This window comes from Periplaneta americana, chromosome 11, assembly GCF_040183065.1.
Source record: "Periplaneta americana isolate PAMFEO1 chromosome 11, P.americana_PAMFEO1_priV1, whole genome shotgun sequence".
Classification (NCBI taxonomy): domain Eukaryota; kingdom Metazoa; phylum Arthropoda; class Insecta; order Blattodea; family Blattidae; genus Periplaneta; species Periplaneta americana.
Window position 1 is genome coordinate 56,993,622 of NC_091127.1, and position 20,611 is coordinate 57,014,232.

Below are 20,611 nucleotides of genomic sequence, written 5' to 3' on the forward strand. Positions count from 1 at the left end.
TCAATGTGCAGATTACACCAGCCATTTCCTCCTCGTCCTGTCCTGTGATCACTTTGATCACATTTCCGTCTCCTCGCGTATGTGGTACCTAAAAGTTTACGTCTATTTTCGGCTTTCCCCTTCAAAATTTTCTAGAGCTCCTTCAGCGGAGCAACGTAACCCGGAGTGAGACAAGTGGCCAACAGGCTTGGAGCTCACATATTTAGTTTCTTTCAGCCCCGAATCCCTTGCAAGGACGCGTTTTGCGTACCTTTTAAATTTCTCCTCCCAATTCTTCTCTTTCAATTCAATGTAGCAGACGAAACAGTATATATAAATCAGGATATAACAGACTGACTCATTATATTTAATTTAAGGAATCTGAAGGAATATGGTGTCGCCAGTTTTGGAAAAGATTTATTATTATTATTATTATTATTATTATTATTATTTTATTATTATTGATACAGTACAACTATTCTTAGGATAACAATGGCAAAGGAAGCTTTTAATAGAAAAAGAACCATCTTCTGCGGACCTCTGGAAAAAGAACTAAGAAAGAGACTAGTAAAGTGCTTTGTGTGGAATGTGGAATTGTATGGAGCAGAAACATGGACATTACGACGAAGTGAAGAGAAACGAATAGAAGCATTTGAAATGTGCATATGGAGAAGAATGGAGCGTATGAAGTGGGCAGACAGAATAAGAAATGAAGTTGTGTTGGAAAGAGCGGGTGAAGAAAGAATGATGCTGAAACTGATCAGAAAGAGAAAAAGGAATTTGTTGGGTGACTGGCTGAGAAGAAACTGCCTACTGAAGGATGCGTTGAAAGGAATGGTGAACGGGAAAAGTTTGGCGTAGAAGAATTATCAGATGATAAATGAAATTAAGATATTAGGCCTCTATGGATCATATGCGGAGACTAAGAGGAAGACAGAAAATGGGAAAGATTGGCGAATGCTGGATTTGCAGTGAAAGACCTGCCTATGGATAGAACATATATGTATGTATGTACAACTATTCTTGGATCCCGGCATCAAGAAACTCGTCAATTTTCATTTTAAATATATCTGTTGGTTGACTCTAATACTAAAGTTTACTCAAGAAACTTCGAACGATAATTTATGTACTCAATATCATTGTCCTCCCCGTTACTAAAACTACTTAAATACATTAACAATAATAATTACTACATTTTCATGGAGTATTCATATCGATTTGAATGTGTAGTAACGGTCAGCGCGTCTGGCCGCGAAACCAGGTGGCCCGGGTTCGAATCCCGGTCTGGGGAAGTTACCTGGTTGAGGTTTTTTCCTGGGTTTTCCCTCAACCCAATACGATCAAATGCTGGGTAACTTTCGGTGCTGGGCCCCGGACTCATTTCTCCGGCATTATCACCTTCATTTCATTTAGACGCTAAATAACCTGAGTTAATACAGCGTCGTAAAATAACCCAATAAAATAAAAAATCTATTTGAATACATTTACCGTACTGAATAGGATCCCCCCGATACTTGTTTTCATGCAATTTTCGACACGTATTGGAAACGAATTGAATACGAAAGCTGAAGTTTCGACAGTTGGTTAACATGTTGTCATCGACATGTTAGTTTGTTGGCCACTCTGTAGGCCTTAGCTATAAACAATGTTGAGTTTTCTTAATGAGGCGCATGAAAACTTAATGAATGGTAATGGATTTTAGGAAAACACGAATTATTATATGTTACAACACTACTTTTTAACATACTGTACATAATTGCCCTCGCTGTTGGTAAAACAGTTGACACATCAAACAAATAAAGATCGTTCACGCGCTTAGCTTATTCAGATCGTTTTGAATACAATGCCCGTTTTCATGCAACTCAATCCATATTGAATACCATCCCATCCCACTTTTTAGGTGTATCGACCTTGAGACTCTAATCGTTTTGAATCCTTGTTTTCATAGAAGTTTCAGTACGTTAATCGCATTTAAATGGATTTGAATACGCCATGAAAACATACTTACTTACTGGCTTTTAAGGAACCCCGGAGGTTCATTGCCGTCCTCACATAAGCCCGCCATTGGTCCCTATCCTGAGCAAGATTAATCCAGTCTCTACCATCATATCCCACCTCCCTCAAATCCATTTTAATATTATCTTCCCACCTACGTCTCGGCCTCCCCAAAGGTCTTTTTCCCTCCGGCCTCCCAATTAACACTCTATATGCATTTCTGAATTCGTCCATACGTGCTACATGTCCTGCCCATCTCAAACATAGTAAATAATAATAATAATAATAATAATAATAATAATAATAATAATAATAATAATAATAGTCCATAAGGGAAAACTAAGGAGATGAGTTCGATATGATGATGTGGTTGGTAGAGTATTCAGTGCGTAGAGCTGAAGGTCCTGGGTTATTCCCAGTACTGGAACGAATTTTTCTCCGTTAATAATACGTAATAGTGGCATTAGTAGTAACAATATGAGACCATACAGAAGTCACTTCAACACTTTAAAGTGTTATAAATATGTATTGTAATATTAGATATAGGAAAGAAAACAAAAATCATTAGTACTGTTGCAAAAATGTTGTAGCTTTCAGCCTTGATTCTATCATTAAATATTAGGGTACGGCTGGTCCATTGCTATTATGAAAGCAATAGAAATCATTTTCAAGATTTGAGAAAATTTAGAACAGTTGTAGGTAACAATTTAACAGAATGCCTGTGTTCCATTCCTAATTGCTGGGTTTTAATCAGGAGGTTAGAGGGAACTGGTCCTGTTGTTGATAAGAAGAAATCTGGGAGACCAAAGCTAAACAATAATACTCAGGTGTCGAGGCATCTTCAAATGAGTTACAACATAATTTTGAGAATTCTAGGAAAACATTTTAGTTCACATCCAAGGCATTATGTTGAATATAATTGCATATTATGCATTTGCTACACAATTTATCATATTTTCAATGTTTTAACATCTATATTTTTTATTTTACGTTATCGATTTTAACTTTTTGCCATCACGTGGACACAAACGGCCAGATAGTTTGGTTGCCTAGAGGACTCGTTATCAAAATAGTCACGTTTTTGTCTTGAGTTACAAATAAATTATTGCTGATCTTGGACAATGAAGCAGCTTATCTTTTCATGTTCTAAGAAATAATCGTAAGTTGATATCACTTAGCATTAGGCCTGTTAAAGGAGATGTAATGTTATTGATTTATTGGTACGTATTTTCTTCTTCCAGTTGCAGTTTCTGTGTAACCAATGTCCGTTCTGCGACTAAAAAAATTGATTTGTCCGTCTGCGAAATTATCTTTCTATGTTTCGGGTTCCTTTTGTTTTATAGTTTAAGCCCTTCAGACCTGAATTTATATTTTAAAAAATGAAAAAAAAAAAAACTGGTCACTAATCATTCTGGGAATCCAAAATTCCCAAATCAAATCTTCACAGAAAATCAAAATTTGGGGACAATTTTGACCCGTGGGGCCCCAAAATTTTAAATTTTATTTTAAATTCAGGTATAGAAATGTTTAAAAAATAGTATTCTCCATTTATATAACATTGAATTTTTCAAAATATTTAAAAGTATCGAAGACATTCCAAAAAATAAAAAAAGAAACAATGTACACTATAATATACACCAGGCCTGAAGGGGTTAATGATTTCCTAGGTAAACGTTTAACTGCCATCCTCTGAACGTGATGATTCCACGTGGACTGGTATTTTTATATTTTTGTTATCATTCTTTCGACATGCCATTTTTATCTAATTTTCTCATTTATAATTCTATCTCGTAAAGTCACGCCACGTAACGAGCGCAGAAATCTCATTTGTGAACAGTTAATTCTGTGTTTGTCACGTTGCCGGAGCCCACGCCTGTGGAGTAACGGTTAGCACGTCTAGCCGCGAAACCAGGTGGCCCGGGTTCGATTCCGGTCGGGGACAAGTTACCTGGTTGAGGTTTTTTCCGGTTTTTTCCCTCAACCCAATATGAGCAAATGCTGGGTAACTTTCGGACCCCGGACTCATTTCACCGGCATTATCACCTTCATCTCATTCAGACGCTAAATAACCAAAGCTGTTGATAAAGCGTCGTAAAATAACCTACTAAAATAAAAAAAAAAAAAACGTTGCCGGAGAATCCAAAATTCATTTCCATGGCTTATAGAAGAGCTGGTTTCGAAATGTTGCATCTAATTTGAATGCCTTTTCTCTTATGTAGAACTATATTTTCCCAAATTTCTCTCCAACATGCCAATTAATCTGTTATAATTTACTAAATTTGTCTGAACATCTTTTTGGTTTTCGAATTTTAATACATGACTTCTCAAGTATACAAAATCTGTTACCTGTTCAATAATTTTATTATTTATCAGTATTTTAACTCTAGAAAGTGTTTTTTTTTCACTTATTGCCATTCACTTAGTATTATCTTCTGAAATTGATATGTTGTTGAAGTTTCTAAGAATAGATTGCAGTTTGAAAACAGATCGTTGCAAATCATCGTTTTTTTTTTTTTTGCATATTTTAAATGTTTTGGGACATAATTGCAGGAGAATTCAGTATATTTTAGGTCTTTAGAGTATTGAATTTTCTCCTTAATAATCACTCAATTGCTGCGCCTAACGGGTGGCCTGCAGCACAACGTATGTGCCCAGCGCGTCTTCCAGGTCGGTAGGGACTGTACGTCATTATTAACGTGGGCGTCTAATGGCGAATTATTAATTTACCACGTCCTTCCTTTGTTTCTAACTGCAACCTAAGAGTGCAAGGTTTTGTTTCATGATGTCCAATGCTGAACAAATTTTAATATTTGGTTTAGTCACATCACAGTTTCTCATCACAGGATGCGGAAATTAAGTCCCGAGTGATACTATCAGAAAAAACCTGTCTGTAGTGGTACAGTTCCTCCAAGTATCAGTCTACTATTTTCGCTGCCATTTTAATTTCATCATTGCTTCCTTATCCACATCTCTTCAAGGCCTCTGAAATGGTCTTTATAATTTTTGTAATTTTAACTTGTTTCAATTTTCCATTTCATAGGTCCTCTTCTCTTCTCTTCTCTTCTCTTCTCTTCTCTTCTCTTCTCTTCTCTTCTCTTCTCTTCTCTTCTCTTCTCTTCTCTTCTCTTCTCTTCTCTTCTCTTCTCTTCTCTTCTCTTCTCTTCTCTTCTGTCTTCCCTTGCCTCTCCCTTCTCCCTCTTATCTCTCCCTTCTGTCTTCCCTTGCCTCTCCCTTCTCTCTCTTGTCTCTCCCTTCTCCCTTTTGTCTCTCCTTTCTCTCTCTTGTCTTTCCCTTCTCCTTCTTGTCTCTCCCTTCTCCCTCTTGTCTCTCCCTTCTCTCTCTTTTCTCTCCCTTCTCCCTTTTGTCTCTCCCTTCTCTCATCTTTCCCTTCTCCCTTTTGTCTCTCCCTTCTCCCTCTTATCTCTCCCTTCTGTCTTCCCTTTCACACCTTTTCACTCCTCGTTCCGTCTCTCCTGTCCTTTATTCAACCCTTGCTCCTTTTTCCACCATACCTCTATTCTTTTCTCTTCCCAGTCTATTCTTCTCTTACCTGTTTTTTCCTTTTTAACTCCTGTTTCTTTGCTCGTCCTCTTCTTTCCAATTTTAGTTCCTTAATTTTGTTCGTGCTCCTTCTCCACTATCCATACCTTCTTTTCATTCTCTCTCTCACACCCGTTCTTCTCTTACATCACTTCTCACATTTTTCTTCCCTATTTCTCATTTTCTTCTTTTCTCCCTCCTAGAATTATCTTCCGCTTCATGTTATGCTATCTCTCCTGATTATTCAATTTCGTTCCCCGTTTCTCTTCATCCTTTCTCCCATTCCATTCCTCCTCTGTATCTCGTCCTGCTTCTCCATTCTTTGTCTCTTTCTCCTTTCTCTTTCTATCTCTCACCTTGTTCCTTCTCTTCCTCTCTCTCATCCCGTCCTCTCTCTCGTGTCCTGCTTCTTCTTTCTTTCTCTTTCTCCCGCTTCTCTTCTATCCCCGTTTTTCCTCTTCCTGTCTGCTCTCTTTACTCCCCCCCCTCTCTCTCTCTCTTACCATTCCTTCTCTTTCTCACACTTTCTCTGTTTTTTGTCTCCCCTTCTGTCTCTTTCTCCTATTCTTTTCTCTCGCCCTCTTTTTTTCCTTAGCCCCTCTCTCCCTCTTTCTTTCTTTCTTTCTTTCTTTCTCTATTCCTCCTTTCTTTTAAACTTTCTTCTTTTTCGTCTCCCCTTCTTCCTCGCTCTGGCTCAGTTTTCCCTCGCTCTGTTTCTTCTTCCTGTCTTCCCGTTTAGGCCTACTTCATAAATAATGTGCCCATATTAAATATTGATTGTCTCTGTTCTTTGCTGCTTGGAAGACAATTAGGCCTACTACAGTATTTGATGATTACCTTCAATTACAACACTCAAATTATCTTACGTTGAACAACTGAATATTATCCCGCTGGGATTGCGTACTGTAGTAGAAGAGAGCTGACTGGACCGAACTCATCTTCCTTGTCTACGAGAGACTTTGAACTGGCGAGATGTGATAGTGAATCACTTCGCTTCTAACGTTGTCATTTCACGGTCGGTTCAGTGCCCTTTGTCCATGATTAGCATGCGTATTGCTCATGTTGTACTAAAGTAATTTTTTGCAATGAAATTATTTGTGCTGTTTGCAAATCCACTTTTTTAAATGATCATAGTGGTAGAAATAATTATGTACAAGAGTATGTTACGACGAAAAGCACTAATACGCTGCCAAGTAAAAAGAAGTTCGTGTTTTAGATACACTGAATGTTGTCATTACAGTAAAATATCATTTAATGAAATGTGCATAAATTTCTGTTAGTCAGTTGAACATTATAAAATTGTGATGAGAAAAACCTTATTAAGCAATTATTTTCTTCCAAGAATTTCGGATTTTACTGTAATTTCTTTTCGCCTTAATTTTATTACTGTCATATGAGGAGCATAGTATCAAAGTTAGACAACTCCATTGTTTCGATTTCGGGATATTGATTGTTTCTCATAGAATTTTATGTGCTGAATGCGATTCTGGAACTATTTAGGTTAAAAAACGGACAGATCAGAACGAATTGTGCGCTTTAGAATCAAAATGTAGACAACTCCACTGAGGCTTGGTTTCAAATTAGGACAGTGCTTCAGTAGCCAATGAGAAGCCCACATTCGTACCACATTTTCCCATCACGCATCGCGAATCCAACATGGCTGATTGTTTATATAATCAGTTTGTGGATGAATAAGTACTGTTTTACATAAATTTGCTTTGAAACCGAGTTAGAAGAGACTTAGATTCAAACGTAAACAATTTCACTTCAAATATGGCTTCGTTTGGTTTCAAAAACAAACAACACCATGATTTAGTTTCAGAGATGGACAACTCAACATTTTAAACTTAAATTTCGACCTGAATATTAATTTTAATTACATTTTGAGACTTAAAAAATATTTCTATGACCCATGAGAAGTCCACACCTTTGGAGTAACGGTCAGCGCGTCTGGCTGTGAAACCAGGTGGCCCGGGTTCGAATCCCGGTCGGGGCAAGTTACCTGGTTGAGGTTTTTTCCGGGGTTTTCCCTCAACCCAATACGAGCATATGCTGGGTAACTTTCGGTGCTGGACCCCGGACTCATTTCACCCGCATTATCACCTTCATATCATTCAGACGCTAAATAACCTAGATGTTGATACAGCGTCGTAAAATAACCAAATAAAATAAAAAAACCCATGAGAATGTTTAAAAAAATGTACGTATAGCGATGAAATTGGTTTCCAAGGATCTAGTTTTTCGCCTCTCCTGTAAAAAAAAAAAAAAAAAAAAAAATGGAGTTGTCCAACTTTGATACCAAGCTCCTCATCTTATATTTTACAGTCTTCGAACAGTCTTTACAAATTTAAAAGTTATCGTTAAAAGAAAATTAACATCAGTGAAACATATATATTATATTCATCCATTGCTAGGGTCGTCCATCAAGATGAAAAATTCAATGCAATTTGACCTCGTTCTAACCCCAATCTAAGCCGTAGACTTATCACATTTAGTAAACTAGGATTCGATCTCCGATATCAACCACCGGTTTAGCTTAGAGGTTACCGCGGTTTTCCCCAACTTCACCAGTTTTGTTTTATCAACAGTCTACATTATTTCATTCTATCTGTTCTCTTATTTCATAACATTTCGTCTACAAAAATAGGATGCAATGGCAAACGACGATGGAGATAAATACTGTATAAGTAAGCCATTCGGTATCTCGTGAAACCTACCTGCGCGTGAGGGGAACGAAAAAGTAGACTGAGAACGAACTATACTCACTAACTCAGTATTGTTTACTCTGTTTACTATGACGTAATGCGACATTGACTATATACGCTTGGTTCTGTGTGGAGAACGGTTGGAAGTTTATTAGGAGAGGGAGTGGGAGTGAAGTACATTAAAAAACTCAGGTACAGTAAAAATTGAAGTAAAAATAAAAGGATGTCCCTGTATTTCAGCTTACACTATTATTATTATTATTATTATTATTATTATTATTATTATTATTATTATTATTATTATTATTATCATTATTATCATTATTATATTTTTTTTACATTTTCTGTGTCTCTTAGAGTTAAGAAGGTTTTCAGACTAAATGAGTTCATAGTTTCCTTTTGTTATCAGTCTTGTGTCACTAGGCCTATTCACACGGTTAGGAAATAACGTAGCTATCTTTACACAATAGATTAGGGACGATTGTATTCATATTCAAAGAAGAAAGTCGTTTCTCAGAAGTCACGCGTTGTTTAAATAATTCAGTTACAGAGAGTAGGACATTTAACGATCCAGAGTTGCGTTCGGGCGCGGGTTCGATTCCCGCTTGGGCTGATTACCTGGTTAGGTTTTTTCCGAGGTTTTCCTCAACCGTAAGGCAAATGTCAGGTAATCTATGGCGAATTCTCGGCCTCATCTCGCCAAATATCATCTCGCAATCACCAATTCCATCGACGCTAAATAACCTCGTAGTTGATACAGCATCGTTAAATAACCAAGTAAAAAAAAGGACATTTAAAATTGTAAAACGGTGCTTTGAGATTTATCCAGTTACATTAAGAATTTGATTCTGAACTAAATATTACTTCCATTGCCCACATTCCGGTGTTTTTGCGAATATTTTGTGGTTTTTGAACAGACGCTTTCGTAGTGATTGGTCTGAATAAATCAAATTCTCTGGAATCATATTCTCATTCAAGCTAGTCATATACAGAATGAATCGTAATTAATGTCATTAAGTCTGGTGGATGATTCCTTTAGTAAAGAGCAACAAAAAAAAGTAAAATTCCACTTGCTGTATTTCCAATAGTTTTTCAGAAAAACGTGCAAATTAAAATACCTGAGATACGAAGAAAAATGAAACGTCTGTCAAGGTTGCCGATAAAGTGAAACAAAGTCTTGCGTGTTATATAAACTTTGATTAAAAACAAATTAAAAGTATAAGAACTGGTGAGGATGGTGAAAACAAGAAATATTGTTTACACATTGATGAAGTAGACAAATTAATGTGAATTTCAGTACATGAAACAAGTATTCCAAGGTCTTGTTAAGAGGAGAACGTATCGCTACTGATTATACCGATAAAATGTAGTATTTTATTCTATATTTTCAAATAGCTCAAAAGAAACCTGCAGTTCCTTAATAGAGGTATGACGTTACTATTTGACGATTGTACTGGCACGTACAGTAAATGTGCTAAATATGTGTAAAAAATCAATCTAAAGAGATAAAGAACGAATCATTGTAATCAAATTAAATGTTTTCAACAATTTCCTTAGTTATTACTAGAATCCTGCTTTTGGCTGCCTATAGTCACCAAGCAACCCGTCTCAGTGTAGTTGCGTATGAGTAGCTATAGACCAGTGACGTTGAACCCCAGACACCCAGTTCAGGTTTGCCTTCAGTGAGTTAAGGCAGTCAACATGCATAAACAAAACAAGTATAATAGTAGTTAGTGTAAATAATTTTGTTTTTACAGGGATTCATTGTATTATTTTAATTTATACCATTTATTTATTTCCTTACTTACTTACTTAATTTATGTATGTGTACATACATAGGCTTAGTCCAGTTCCCATAAAAACAAGTATCCATAATTAATTTATACAATCTGGCATTAGAGACGGTAATACAAGAAGTAAAAAGACAAATCTACAAATATTTCTAAATGGAAGAAAGTTGAAACATCAAGGCCGAAGTATATTTAATATACAGGGTGTCTCTAAATTAGACCGACAAAATTAGGGAGCAGATAGATAACCTTCGTGGAAGCATACTTTGTTAAAGCACCCATGGGCTGCGACGCTTCGTTTCAGTGCAAGAAGGAATTACAGGTCGGGATAAAGTAAGTATAGGTCTCGAAAGTACGGATTACCGACGGAAGGAATGCGAATCAAACACTGCGATAAGGAAGAGCGAGCGACAGGAAAGGTCACGAGATAACTTGAATGATATTCAAGAGTACAGTCGGAACAGAAATGACATCGAGAGAATCAATGTTGCGTTGTGATAGTTGCATTACGACTTTAGTTTGCTCCATTGCGCATATGAATGCGTGTCTTGTATCGCACAATATTATTATTTCATTCGTAAACATATGTTGCGCGTTTAATTAGCTTCGAATTTTTCTCTTGCTACGTTCTTTATTTCCACAGCGATGTCCTCATTTGTTCACCTTCTTGGAAGAGACAGTACTTCCATCGGCTCACACCTCTCTCCCCTCGGCGTGCCTACATACACACGTCAAAACAGACAGCAACGCCATCATTGCTTTTCGGTAATCGTTTCTTGCGCGAGCTATAGGTATGTGCAAATAACAAGCGATTCTGTGTCACATGATTCTGTGTGTTAATCCAAACAAAGAAAAAATACGTATAGAAGAACGAAACCAACGACACATTAAACTGTACTGAACATTACAACAGAATGAGTGCAGTACAAGTGCTTACTAAACTACGTAGACGAATAACACCGAAAACAAGAGATCGTATAGCTCGCGCAAGAAACGATTACCGATGTCATTTCTCTAATTCTCTTCCGACTGTACTCTCGAATATCATTCAAGTCATCTCGTGACCTTTCCTCTCGCCCGCTCTTCCTTATCGCTGTGTTTGATTCGCATTCCTTCCGTCGGTAATCCGTGGTTGCGAGACCTATACCAATGGAAGTAAACAAACGTGCTGTAATCGATACCAAATGATACTGGGCTCCGGACGTAAACAAACTGAGTGATAGTGTAAAAAAAAAGCTCGCGCAAGAAACGATTACCGAAAACCAATGGTGGCGTTGCTGTCTGTTTTGACGTGTGTATGTAGGCATGCCGAGGGGGGGGAGAGGTACGAGCCGATGGAAGTACTGTCTCTTTCAAGATGATGAACAAATGAGGACATCGCTGTGAAAGTAAAGAACGTGGCAAGAGAAAAATTCGAAGCTAATTAAACGCGCAACATATGTTTACGAATGAAATAATATTGTGCAATACAAGACACGCATTCATATGCGCAATGGAGCAAACTAAAGTCGTAATGCAACTATCACAACGCAACATTGATTCTATCGATGTCATTTCTGTTCCAACTGTACTCTTGAATATCATTCAAGTTATCTCGTGACCTTTCCTGTCGCTCGCTCTTCCTTATCGCAGTGTTTGATTCGCATTCCTTCCGTCGGTAATCCGTACTTGCGAGACCTATAGTAATGACACACCCCTCTTGGACTGAAAAGAGTGATTATCCGTTCCCGCCTTGGAATGAAACGAAGCGTCGCAGCCCATGGGTTCCTTAACAAATTATGCTTCCACGAAGGTTATCTCTCTGCTCCCTAATTTTGTCGATCTAATTTAGAAACACCCTGTATTTAAATGTGAACTATTTTCGATTTTGAATATTCAAATTTCAGTTCCTTTCACAAATTGTTATATTATTTACTTCTAAACTCATTTCTGCTTTGATAAAATATATCTATATACTTTAAAAAGCACAATTTAATATTCAGAATTCTGTACATGAAGAAGAAAAATAATGAGCATTGGTTTATACGTTTTTAGATGAAAAATATATTAAGAAACAGAAAGTATCTGCAATGTAGATAGTTTAGTAATTGTGAGAATAATCTTCTCTTGTCCATAAGATGACTTTATTTAAATATTTAGTTTGTTATTAAATTCGCGTGACATATTTTGTACCTGAGTACTATTCTCATTGTTCAGGCGCTGTACAGGCAGTTATAAACACGAAAACGAAGCTGAGAGACGGCCTGAACAGGTTTGACTCGCAGATCCATGTACACTTAACTTGTAATCAAAGTAACCAAACGTCATTAGTCATTACTTTCACACGACAAAGATACCGCTTCTGACAGACTGTTCGTCACTCGTTTGGGTCTGTACAGATAGGGTGTGACAGCGTTTTACTGCCGCAGCTCTGAACTGTGACAGGTCCGGAAAAATCATTGTGATAAATAATAGTGATTTTGTCACAGTTTGATCTTTGTGTTCGGATGATTCTTGGCGACTGTTGGGCTCCGTTTTCTGTCTGTAGATTTCCAAGTCATCTGGAACTCCTGATCACATACAACAGATTGCTCAGCTTAAAGCACTTTCAAGGCGACAACTTTGTTCATTTTCACCATGCTGTCATCTAGCGACAGTAAAAGAAATCACGTTATAACCCTGCATTAATTGCATGGAGTAACATCTTGCAGCAGTACTTCCATCTAGCAGTCGTTACCAAAATAATTTAATTTTGACAGTTTATTTCTGAACTTAGTATTCCTGATTATGTTAAGTGAAGGATAAAATGCGTGCAGTTCTGCGTTATGTAACTTCACCATTCTCCTGTAATTTCATTCCTTTTAGCGCCAAATATTTTCCTAAGCATCTTATTCTCGAACACTTTTAACTTTTGTTCCTCTCTCAAAGTGAGAGTCCTAGTTTCACAACCATAAAGAACAACCGTTAATATAACTACTTCATGAATTCTAACTTTCAGATTTTCGAGAGAAGACTGGATGGTAGAAGCTTTTCAACCGAATAATAGCAGGCAGTTTCCGTATTTATTCTGCGTTTAATTTCCCCTCGAGTGTCATTTGAGGGGCTCACAACCAGAGTGGACGAAGTCCACCAGTGATCAGTTTGTGGATTAATACAATCTCGGATGAAGAAAACTTAGATTTATTCATTGCCATAACAAACAAAGTCCATAACTCGTTTGTTACTCCACAGAGGGCAACATTTCCTATGGAAGGTGAAGGTTGTTAAGCGTGAGCCATGAACTTTAATACTCAATATCTCAGAACTACTCAGATGGACTTGGTCCACTATGGTTGTGAACCCCTAATTTATATTTGTTACTGTGGCTCCAAAATATTTGACATTTTCCATCTGTCAAAGGATAAATATCCAATTTTTATATTTCCATTTCGTACTTAGTTCTAGTCACATAATCATATACTTTGTCTTTTAGGGATTTACTTTCAAATCTATCTCCTTACTTGCTTCAAGTAAAATTCCCGTGTTTTTCCTAATCGTTCGTGGATTTTCCCCTAACATATTCACGTCATCCGCATAAAAAAGCAGCTGATATAACCCGTTCAATTCCAAACCCTTTCTTTTTTCCTGGACTTATCTAATGACATATTCTAGAGCAAAGTTAACAAGCAAACGTGATAGTGCATCTCCTTGCTTTAGCCAGCAGTGGATTGGAAAAGCATAAACACAAGTTGTAAATCGGCGGTACGCCGGGGATCGAACCCGGGTTCATAGGATTATAAGTCCAGCACTCTAGCTGCTAGATCACAGTGGCTTATTATTATTATTATTATTATTATTATTATTATTATTATTATTATTATTATTATTATTATTATTTTGTTCGCGACACCCATTAACTGGTCCCCGGCCCCCCAGAGAGCTGCGGCCCCACTGCTTTACGTATTCTTGAATGGGTAAGAAGACAAAAACAGAGTGACGAACTAAATGACAATCGAATTTGAAAGAGATGCTCAATTGTCTACTCGTCGTACAGACAGGAGCGCGCGCACTTGTTAGCAAGTGACGATTAGACTTGTATTTTTTAACACATGACGATCTGTTCGTCGCGCGCGGACTGAATAGTGCATACAGTGCATGTCTTGTTACAGGAGTTGCATGCTCTCTCTTGCGACCACGACGCTCAGTTCCTCGCCACCATGGAACGTGGTTCGATTCTCACTTGCATCGGTGTCCTGTTGATCCTCATTGGAATTACATTAAGTGTCACCTGGAATGGAATCTTGGAATACTTATTAAACAAGGTAAGATTAACATTACTTAATTACGGTTGTCAGAATCAATTCTTTGGTTGACGGGAAAAGGCGCATAAGTGAAAAAAGTAAATTTTTCTGTTGTACCTAATCAAATGTTTAGTATTTTTTTTTCTAATTTTTTAAATAAAAAAATTTCTTATATTTAAAATTGAAAAGGGTCTAAATTTAACCAACATACATGAATTTCATTATTATACTTATATTCAGTTAAGAGTAAAATAAAAAGAAAGTCTCTCCTGAAAAATTATTTTTTTTTTACATATGTGCCTTGTTTTCTTTACAGAATGTGGTACAATCGTAAGCGTAAAATATTACTCCAGTATTCGGAGATATTAAATATTTAGCGTAGTGACCAAGCGCGTATTTAAGGGGAGAGGCATATGGGTCCGTAGTCCCTAAAATTCTTCTTTTTTAAAATACATAAACATTATGAGTAAAGGTTATTTATGATCCAACCATTAGAGAAAATTGTTGAAATACCTTGAAAATGCTTAGGATTTATAGTATAGGTAGTGGAAATTGCATGTGACCACTGGGAGAGTTCTATGCCCGCCCCAATTACACACCTTACTTATATACCAAATTCGTCGTGCGTGAATGAAAAACATCTCCAGACTTCCTGAATATGGCGTAATTTATTGGAGAAATTAACGGAGTTTTCAGTGTCGCCAACACCTCTCGCATAATACTATACACCTAACCTAACCTAACCTAACCTAACCTGTCACATACACACCTAACCAAACCTAACCTAACCTGTTACATTATATACACCTAATGTAACCTGTCATGTAATAATACACACCTAGAGTAACATTCCTCATTCATAATCATTTCATTTTGTATTCTTCCTGAATTTTGTGTTAAGTGACACCATACTGAATTTTTACAATACAGTTTCAAAAAGTCAATTTTTTGTACGAAAATATACTTTGGACAATTAGGAAGTTAATAGTAAGTGTTTTTTATTGCCTATACGTCGTCTTTGAATTGCAGTAGCGATTTTTATATAGGCCTGCTCCAATTAGGAAGTTAATAGTAGGGCCTAACTGTTTTTTTATTGCCTATACGTCGTCTTTGAGTTGCAGTACCGATTTTTATATAGGCCTGCTCAATACGTTAGTATTGCACCCTCTTGCACAAATTTGCCTTTCTCTCGAAATTACATTTTTAGATGTTGAAAATGCTCCATGCTCATGCAGTTCTCGGATAAACTAGCACAGAGGTAGTTCACGTTAGACTCCACTTATATATATCTTCAACTGTTTCACAGTCGTATCAACATAATTTTGGTCACATTACGACAGTTTCGCGGTAGTGTACACTCTAATTTTTCTATATATGTGTTAATATCTCGATGTGCGCCTTTCGTATACCTTGCATATACCAATATCACAAGTTAGATTACTTTAGGCTTTTGTTACGCCTTGTATATACGGAATCTGTGACAGCTTAGGTTGGACAAATCTGGCTTTCAGGAATAGCTCTCTGTAAAGTTGGCTTGCATAATTTCAAGGGTAAGATTTTTCCCAGGCCGGGCATCGAACTCGGCTGAGCGCACCAACACTCTATCGACTGAGGTACCCAAGATCTCTACTACCCAGGCTCCTAACTTTAAGCTTAGATTAGATTAGTTTAGGTTTTGTTATGTTTCCATATAGGAATGTGACAGATCAGGTTACTGTCGGTGACTCAGGAGAAGACGAGAGCGGAATGAGGAGGAAGGGATCTGAACAGATAACGTACGACAACACGTGCAATATTTGTACTGCAGTAAGCGGAAACATTAGGTCTCCTTCTGTTCAACTTAGATTTAATTTCCATACGCATTTTTACTCATGTTTCCTGTACGAGTAATAACCTGGCTACTGGGATGCTTATCTGAGCGATGTTTATAATAATCAACAGCGATAGTCAAGAAGGTCACATTCTTTCCCCTCGTCTTCTCCTGAGTAACGGACAGTAGGTTAGTTTAGGCTTTTGTTATGCCTTGCATATACGAATCTTACCTTGCATATACGAAACTGTGACAGGTTACGTTAGTTTAGGCTTTTGTTATGCTTTGCATATACAATCAGTGATAGGTTGGATTAAGTTAATTTGACTTTTGGTATGTCTTGCATATACTCGAAATTGTCTACGAATGTGCCCTTTTTTGCTGTCCTTTGGTAACGCTGTTGTACAGATTTACCAAAAATATCAGTAGACTATATGATCGAAGTATTCAATATAAGACTATCATTATTATTATTATTGTTATTATTATTATTACCATTATTATTATTATACTATATTCTAATAGAACATATTCATGAATATTCTTATAAAATTTCTGAAACGTAATTTTTCACAACCACCGAAATTTTTAACAAATTTTAACTTGTGTTTAATTTTATATAATAAAAAATGCTCGTGTCATTATTACACTTTTTTTCTCTCTTGTACGGAGAAAGGACCCGAAGGCTGAGGCTTATTGTGCTTACAACTCCTATTCTGTGAATGATTGGGTAGCCGAACTGCAGCGCTCTTGTACTAGCACAGCACGGCGCACCGTGAATTTAACCCGGGCTGTTGTATGGATGATGATGATGATGATGATGATGATGATGATAATATGTGAATTAATGATGGGGAAATGGGTCCGAGGTCCGACGCCGAAACTTACCCAGCAATTCTGCATCACTTGGTTGAGGGAAAACCCCGGAATAAACCCCAACCGGGTAACTTGTCCCTACCAGGATTTAATCTGGACCCGCTCGTGACACAGTCACAGCGTTGGGCCATTATTACACTTACACAATAATATATATAGATAGTCAACAGTTTTTTGTATGTGATAGATTAGGCACTTTACATAACAGGAAAATCCATTGAAACAATAAAATATATTGAAATATACGTATTTTGTTTTAAATTCAAGGGGGGTTCAAACCTGATAACCCCCTTTGCTTACGCCACTGGTTTCAACCAGTTTTCACCAAATTCAATTAAAATATGCGCACGTGTGTATATTATCTAAGATCTAACGTAGAGAAGTCTTAAGTATCTTAAAAGTTAAGAGCTAAAAATATTTTCAGACTTTTTATGGCTGAACTAATCTAGTGTTATCGTAAATTTTTCAACGTTAAAATATTACCCGTGAATTAGGGCTCATAAGAAAAAAATATGAATTTTCTGTATTTAAACATAATGCGCTTCGAACATTTTCAAATCATTATTTTACATAATTAAATAATTTCAGGAACTAGCAGTCTGATTGAGCTAAAGATCTGCGCAAACTAGCAGTCCGATCGAGTTAATGGATCTGTTAAAAATGAAAGTACAGTAGAACCTCTATTATCCGTGCTAATGAAGGGAGTGAACTGAACGGTTAATCGAAAAAATCGTATAATCTGTACCATAAAAGATTTTCGTGAATTAAGTCAATAATACTTACACTTTCGTAATTTCTTCCGTGGTCTTGTATTTAACACACTAGTTAGTGGATCAGAAGTTCTTCAAAGTAAATCTGATTGTCAACGACGAGTTGTTAAAGGCCAAACAAACTTTTTGTTATGGTTGTTTGTGGTAAGTTAGGAATAGTGGAGGTCTCATATTGTGAATTTATGTACTTTAAACACTTTATTTTTGATTATTCTCGAGCACTGTTTAAATCTAATCTCATATTCTGATGCAGCATGAGCCACAATTTCTCTTTCCAAATCACTCAGTTATTTGCACTTTTTTCAATACGTAGCACAACACGTTTTCTTTTAACAACCGTGGAAGACATTTTATATGGAATTGTACAGTACGGCAACTCAAACAGTAGACCATATTGTGTAAGGGTAAATATTTGTAATGACTAATATATTAATAACACTCTCTAGAAAAAAATACGTACTGATATAAAGTGTCTTAGTACTTCATATACTGTATTTCTGCAACAAAAAAAAAAAAAAAAAAAAAAAAAAAAAAAAAAAAAAAAAAGGCGAAAGACAGTCGGATAATCCGCCAATCGGTTCGATCTGCTGTAAAGTTATATGAAAGAGACTTGTGTTATGAAGTTTTTCCAAATAATTAATAATTTTTTACAAAAAAAAAGCTGCCCTAAATAAAGGCTGGAATAGATCGGTCTACTAATCAATTCATAAAGAATAATCATTAAAACCAATTGTGTGACAATTTGAAAGGAAAAGGAAAACATTAAGACAAATGATATGAAAACATAGGAAATCATTTACAATAAAAGTTTGTTGGGTACAAATGATTACTAATTATAGCTGAGGATGATTTTAACACATGAGATCCTATGGCATCAATCATTGCATCAGAAATTTTAAATTGTTTAAGTTTATTTAAAGTTTCTCGTGGGATCGTGCCACGGGCACCGAAGGTGAGTCCAAAAACTGTCGACGTGTGATGTGGTATTGTGCTCCAAGATGCTGACAACAAGGTTCATATATGACTTGTTTTTCACGACACACATCTTGTGGCTGTTGCTCATGCATCTCGAAACGGATTGTGGGATCAAGAATGACACCCTTATCCTTCTGCCGATCAATTATGATGATATCAGCACGTCTAGTAGAGCCGTCAGAAGAGACGCAACCAATCTCCTCATAAACCTCATAGGAAGTATTCTGACGGATTGAAGATGCGATGAGAGAACGAACTGTATTATGTCTGTTGATTCGGAGCAATTCTTCATGATGACAGAAACCGAAGACGTGAGGAAGTGTTTCTTGCTTGTCGCATCTTCTGCAACGGGTTGAGTCAAGAGTTCTACCAGGGAGAGTACGTACAGGTATTGTATTACAGTTCATCTTAATGGCTTGCGTCCACTGACTGCTCGAAAGTCCCTAATATTCATTATGTCGAGAAAAGTGGTCTAGCGAGGCGAAAGAGATATTTCTAAAATTAACATGAATGCTGTGACTAAATATGACAAGGAATAACAATTATTTTCGATAGCTGTTTTGCTAGTTACCACTGCTTCTGCAAAAATATTTTTTTCCCCCACTTAAACAATTAAAGACATATTTGAGAAATACAACATCTGAATCACGATTAAATAAGACTTGGCTTGCTGTCAGTTTATCGTGATATTCATGTGTCTGGTGTAGAAGTAATCGACAAGTTTGGTGGCATTCCAAGATTACTTGATTTTGTACTGTAAACAGGTTTATACGTTAGAATTTCAAATTGTTTGTAAACGAGTTCTTTTGAAATACATGGACAGCTATTAATCACAACATGTAAAATCCATTTTGCAGGGAAGGTTTTACCAGAGCCATCTATATAAAAAGTCGGAGCCTTGAGTCGGAACATTGTAAATAACTGTCAAACGGAGGTCGGGAGTCCTATGATATAAAAACACATGTTTGTGTTAATGTTGATTTTGAATGTAAATTAATGTCATAAGTGTGTGCCGATGAAATTATGTTCGCGGTCATACCAAACGTTCATTGTTTATGTATTTTAAACTAAGTGCGTATTGGCGATAAAAGCAAGACAATAAATGAAAATAAAATGGCTGCAGTCTTTGGCAGTTTTTACGGTTAATGATGACAAAGTGAATGACAATTCTTCTAGATATTAAATATTTTATAAACTACAATTTTATAGTCTTGTGGTTTGTGGTGTAGCAGAAATGTTGTTCTAGTCAAATTGTAGGATCTCGCCTGCTATATATACATATATATCAATGAAGTTGTTCAGTTGATTTTCAGTTCATTGTAAGCAACTATTTTGTGATCACATAAAAGTTGCAGTTTCGTTGAAGACTCGGAATGCCTGCTATATATCAGAACAATCTATAATTTGTAGATACACCCACTCACTCTGTTGATTTTCAAGTTTTGTTTATTGTTTTTTTTTGTAATTAGTTATTAATATGTTTATTTTCACTTCTTATTTGCAGGATTTAAAGTTCAGAGTTTACTCTAATTGGCACTTAATAGATAATGATATGTTTTGTTACATATTATGTTAAAGGATATTCCTGTACTTTTTCATATAGTTGGCCTACCTGTATTTATACTACGAGCCGCATCCAGAAATTAAGTTTCCCTATTTAAAAAAAAAGAACACACACTTTCAGGAAAACATTTATTGGCAACAGGTACAGCAATTTTCAGCTATTTTTCAACATAGCCACCATCAGAATTGAGACACTTGTCGTATCGTGGGATCAACTTTTGTATCCCTCTGTCGTAGAACTCTGCCGCCTGTGAATGGAACCAGCGTGTGACAGAAGTCTTCAGCTCTTCGTCGTTGCCAAAACGCTCACCGGAGGACAGGAATTTCTTGAGGTGCAAGAAAACGTGAA

At 36.5% G+C, this 20,611-nt stretch overlaps 1 protein-coding gene across 3 annotated transcripts in view; it reads left to right on the forward strand.

The window, feature by feature from the left end:
* The window catches only part of LOC138709026 (protein croquemort-like), a 152,673-nt gene that overhangs the window by 40,104 nt on the left and 91,958 nt on the right, over nucleotides 1-20,611 (forward strand). For all 3 annotated transcript variants that reach the window (XM_069839490.1, XM_069839489.1, XM_069839488.1), the window contains exon 2: nucleotides 14,137-14,289. In XM_069839490.1, coding sequence (XP_069695591.1) covers nucleotides 14,185-14,289 — 105 coding nt within the window. In that variant the 5' untranslated portion in view covers nucleotides 14,137-14,184. The remainder of the gene's footprint in view (nucleotides 1-14,136; nucleotides 14,290-20,611) is intronic.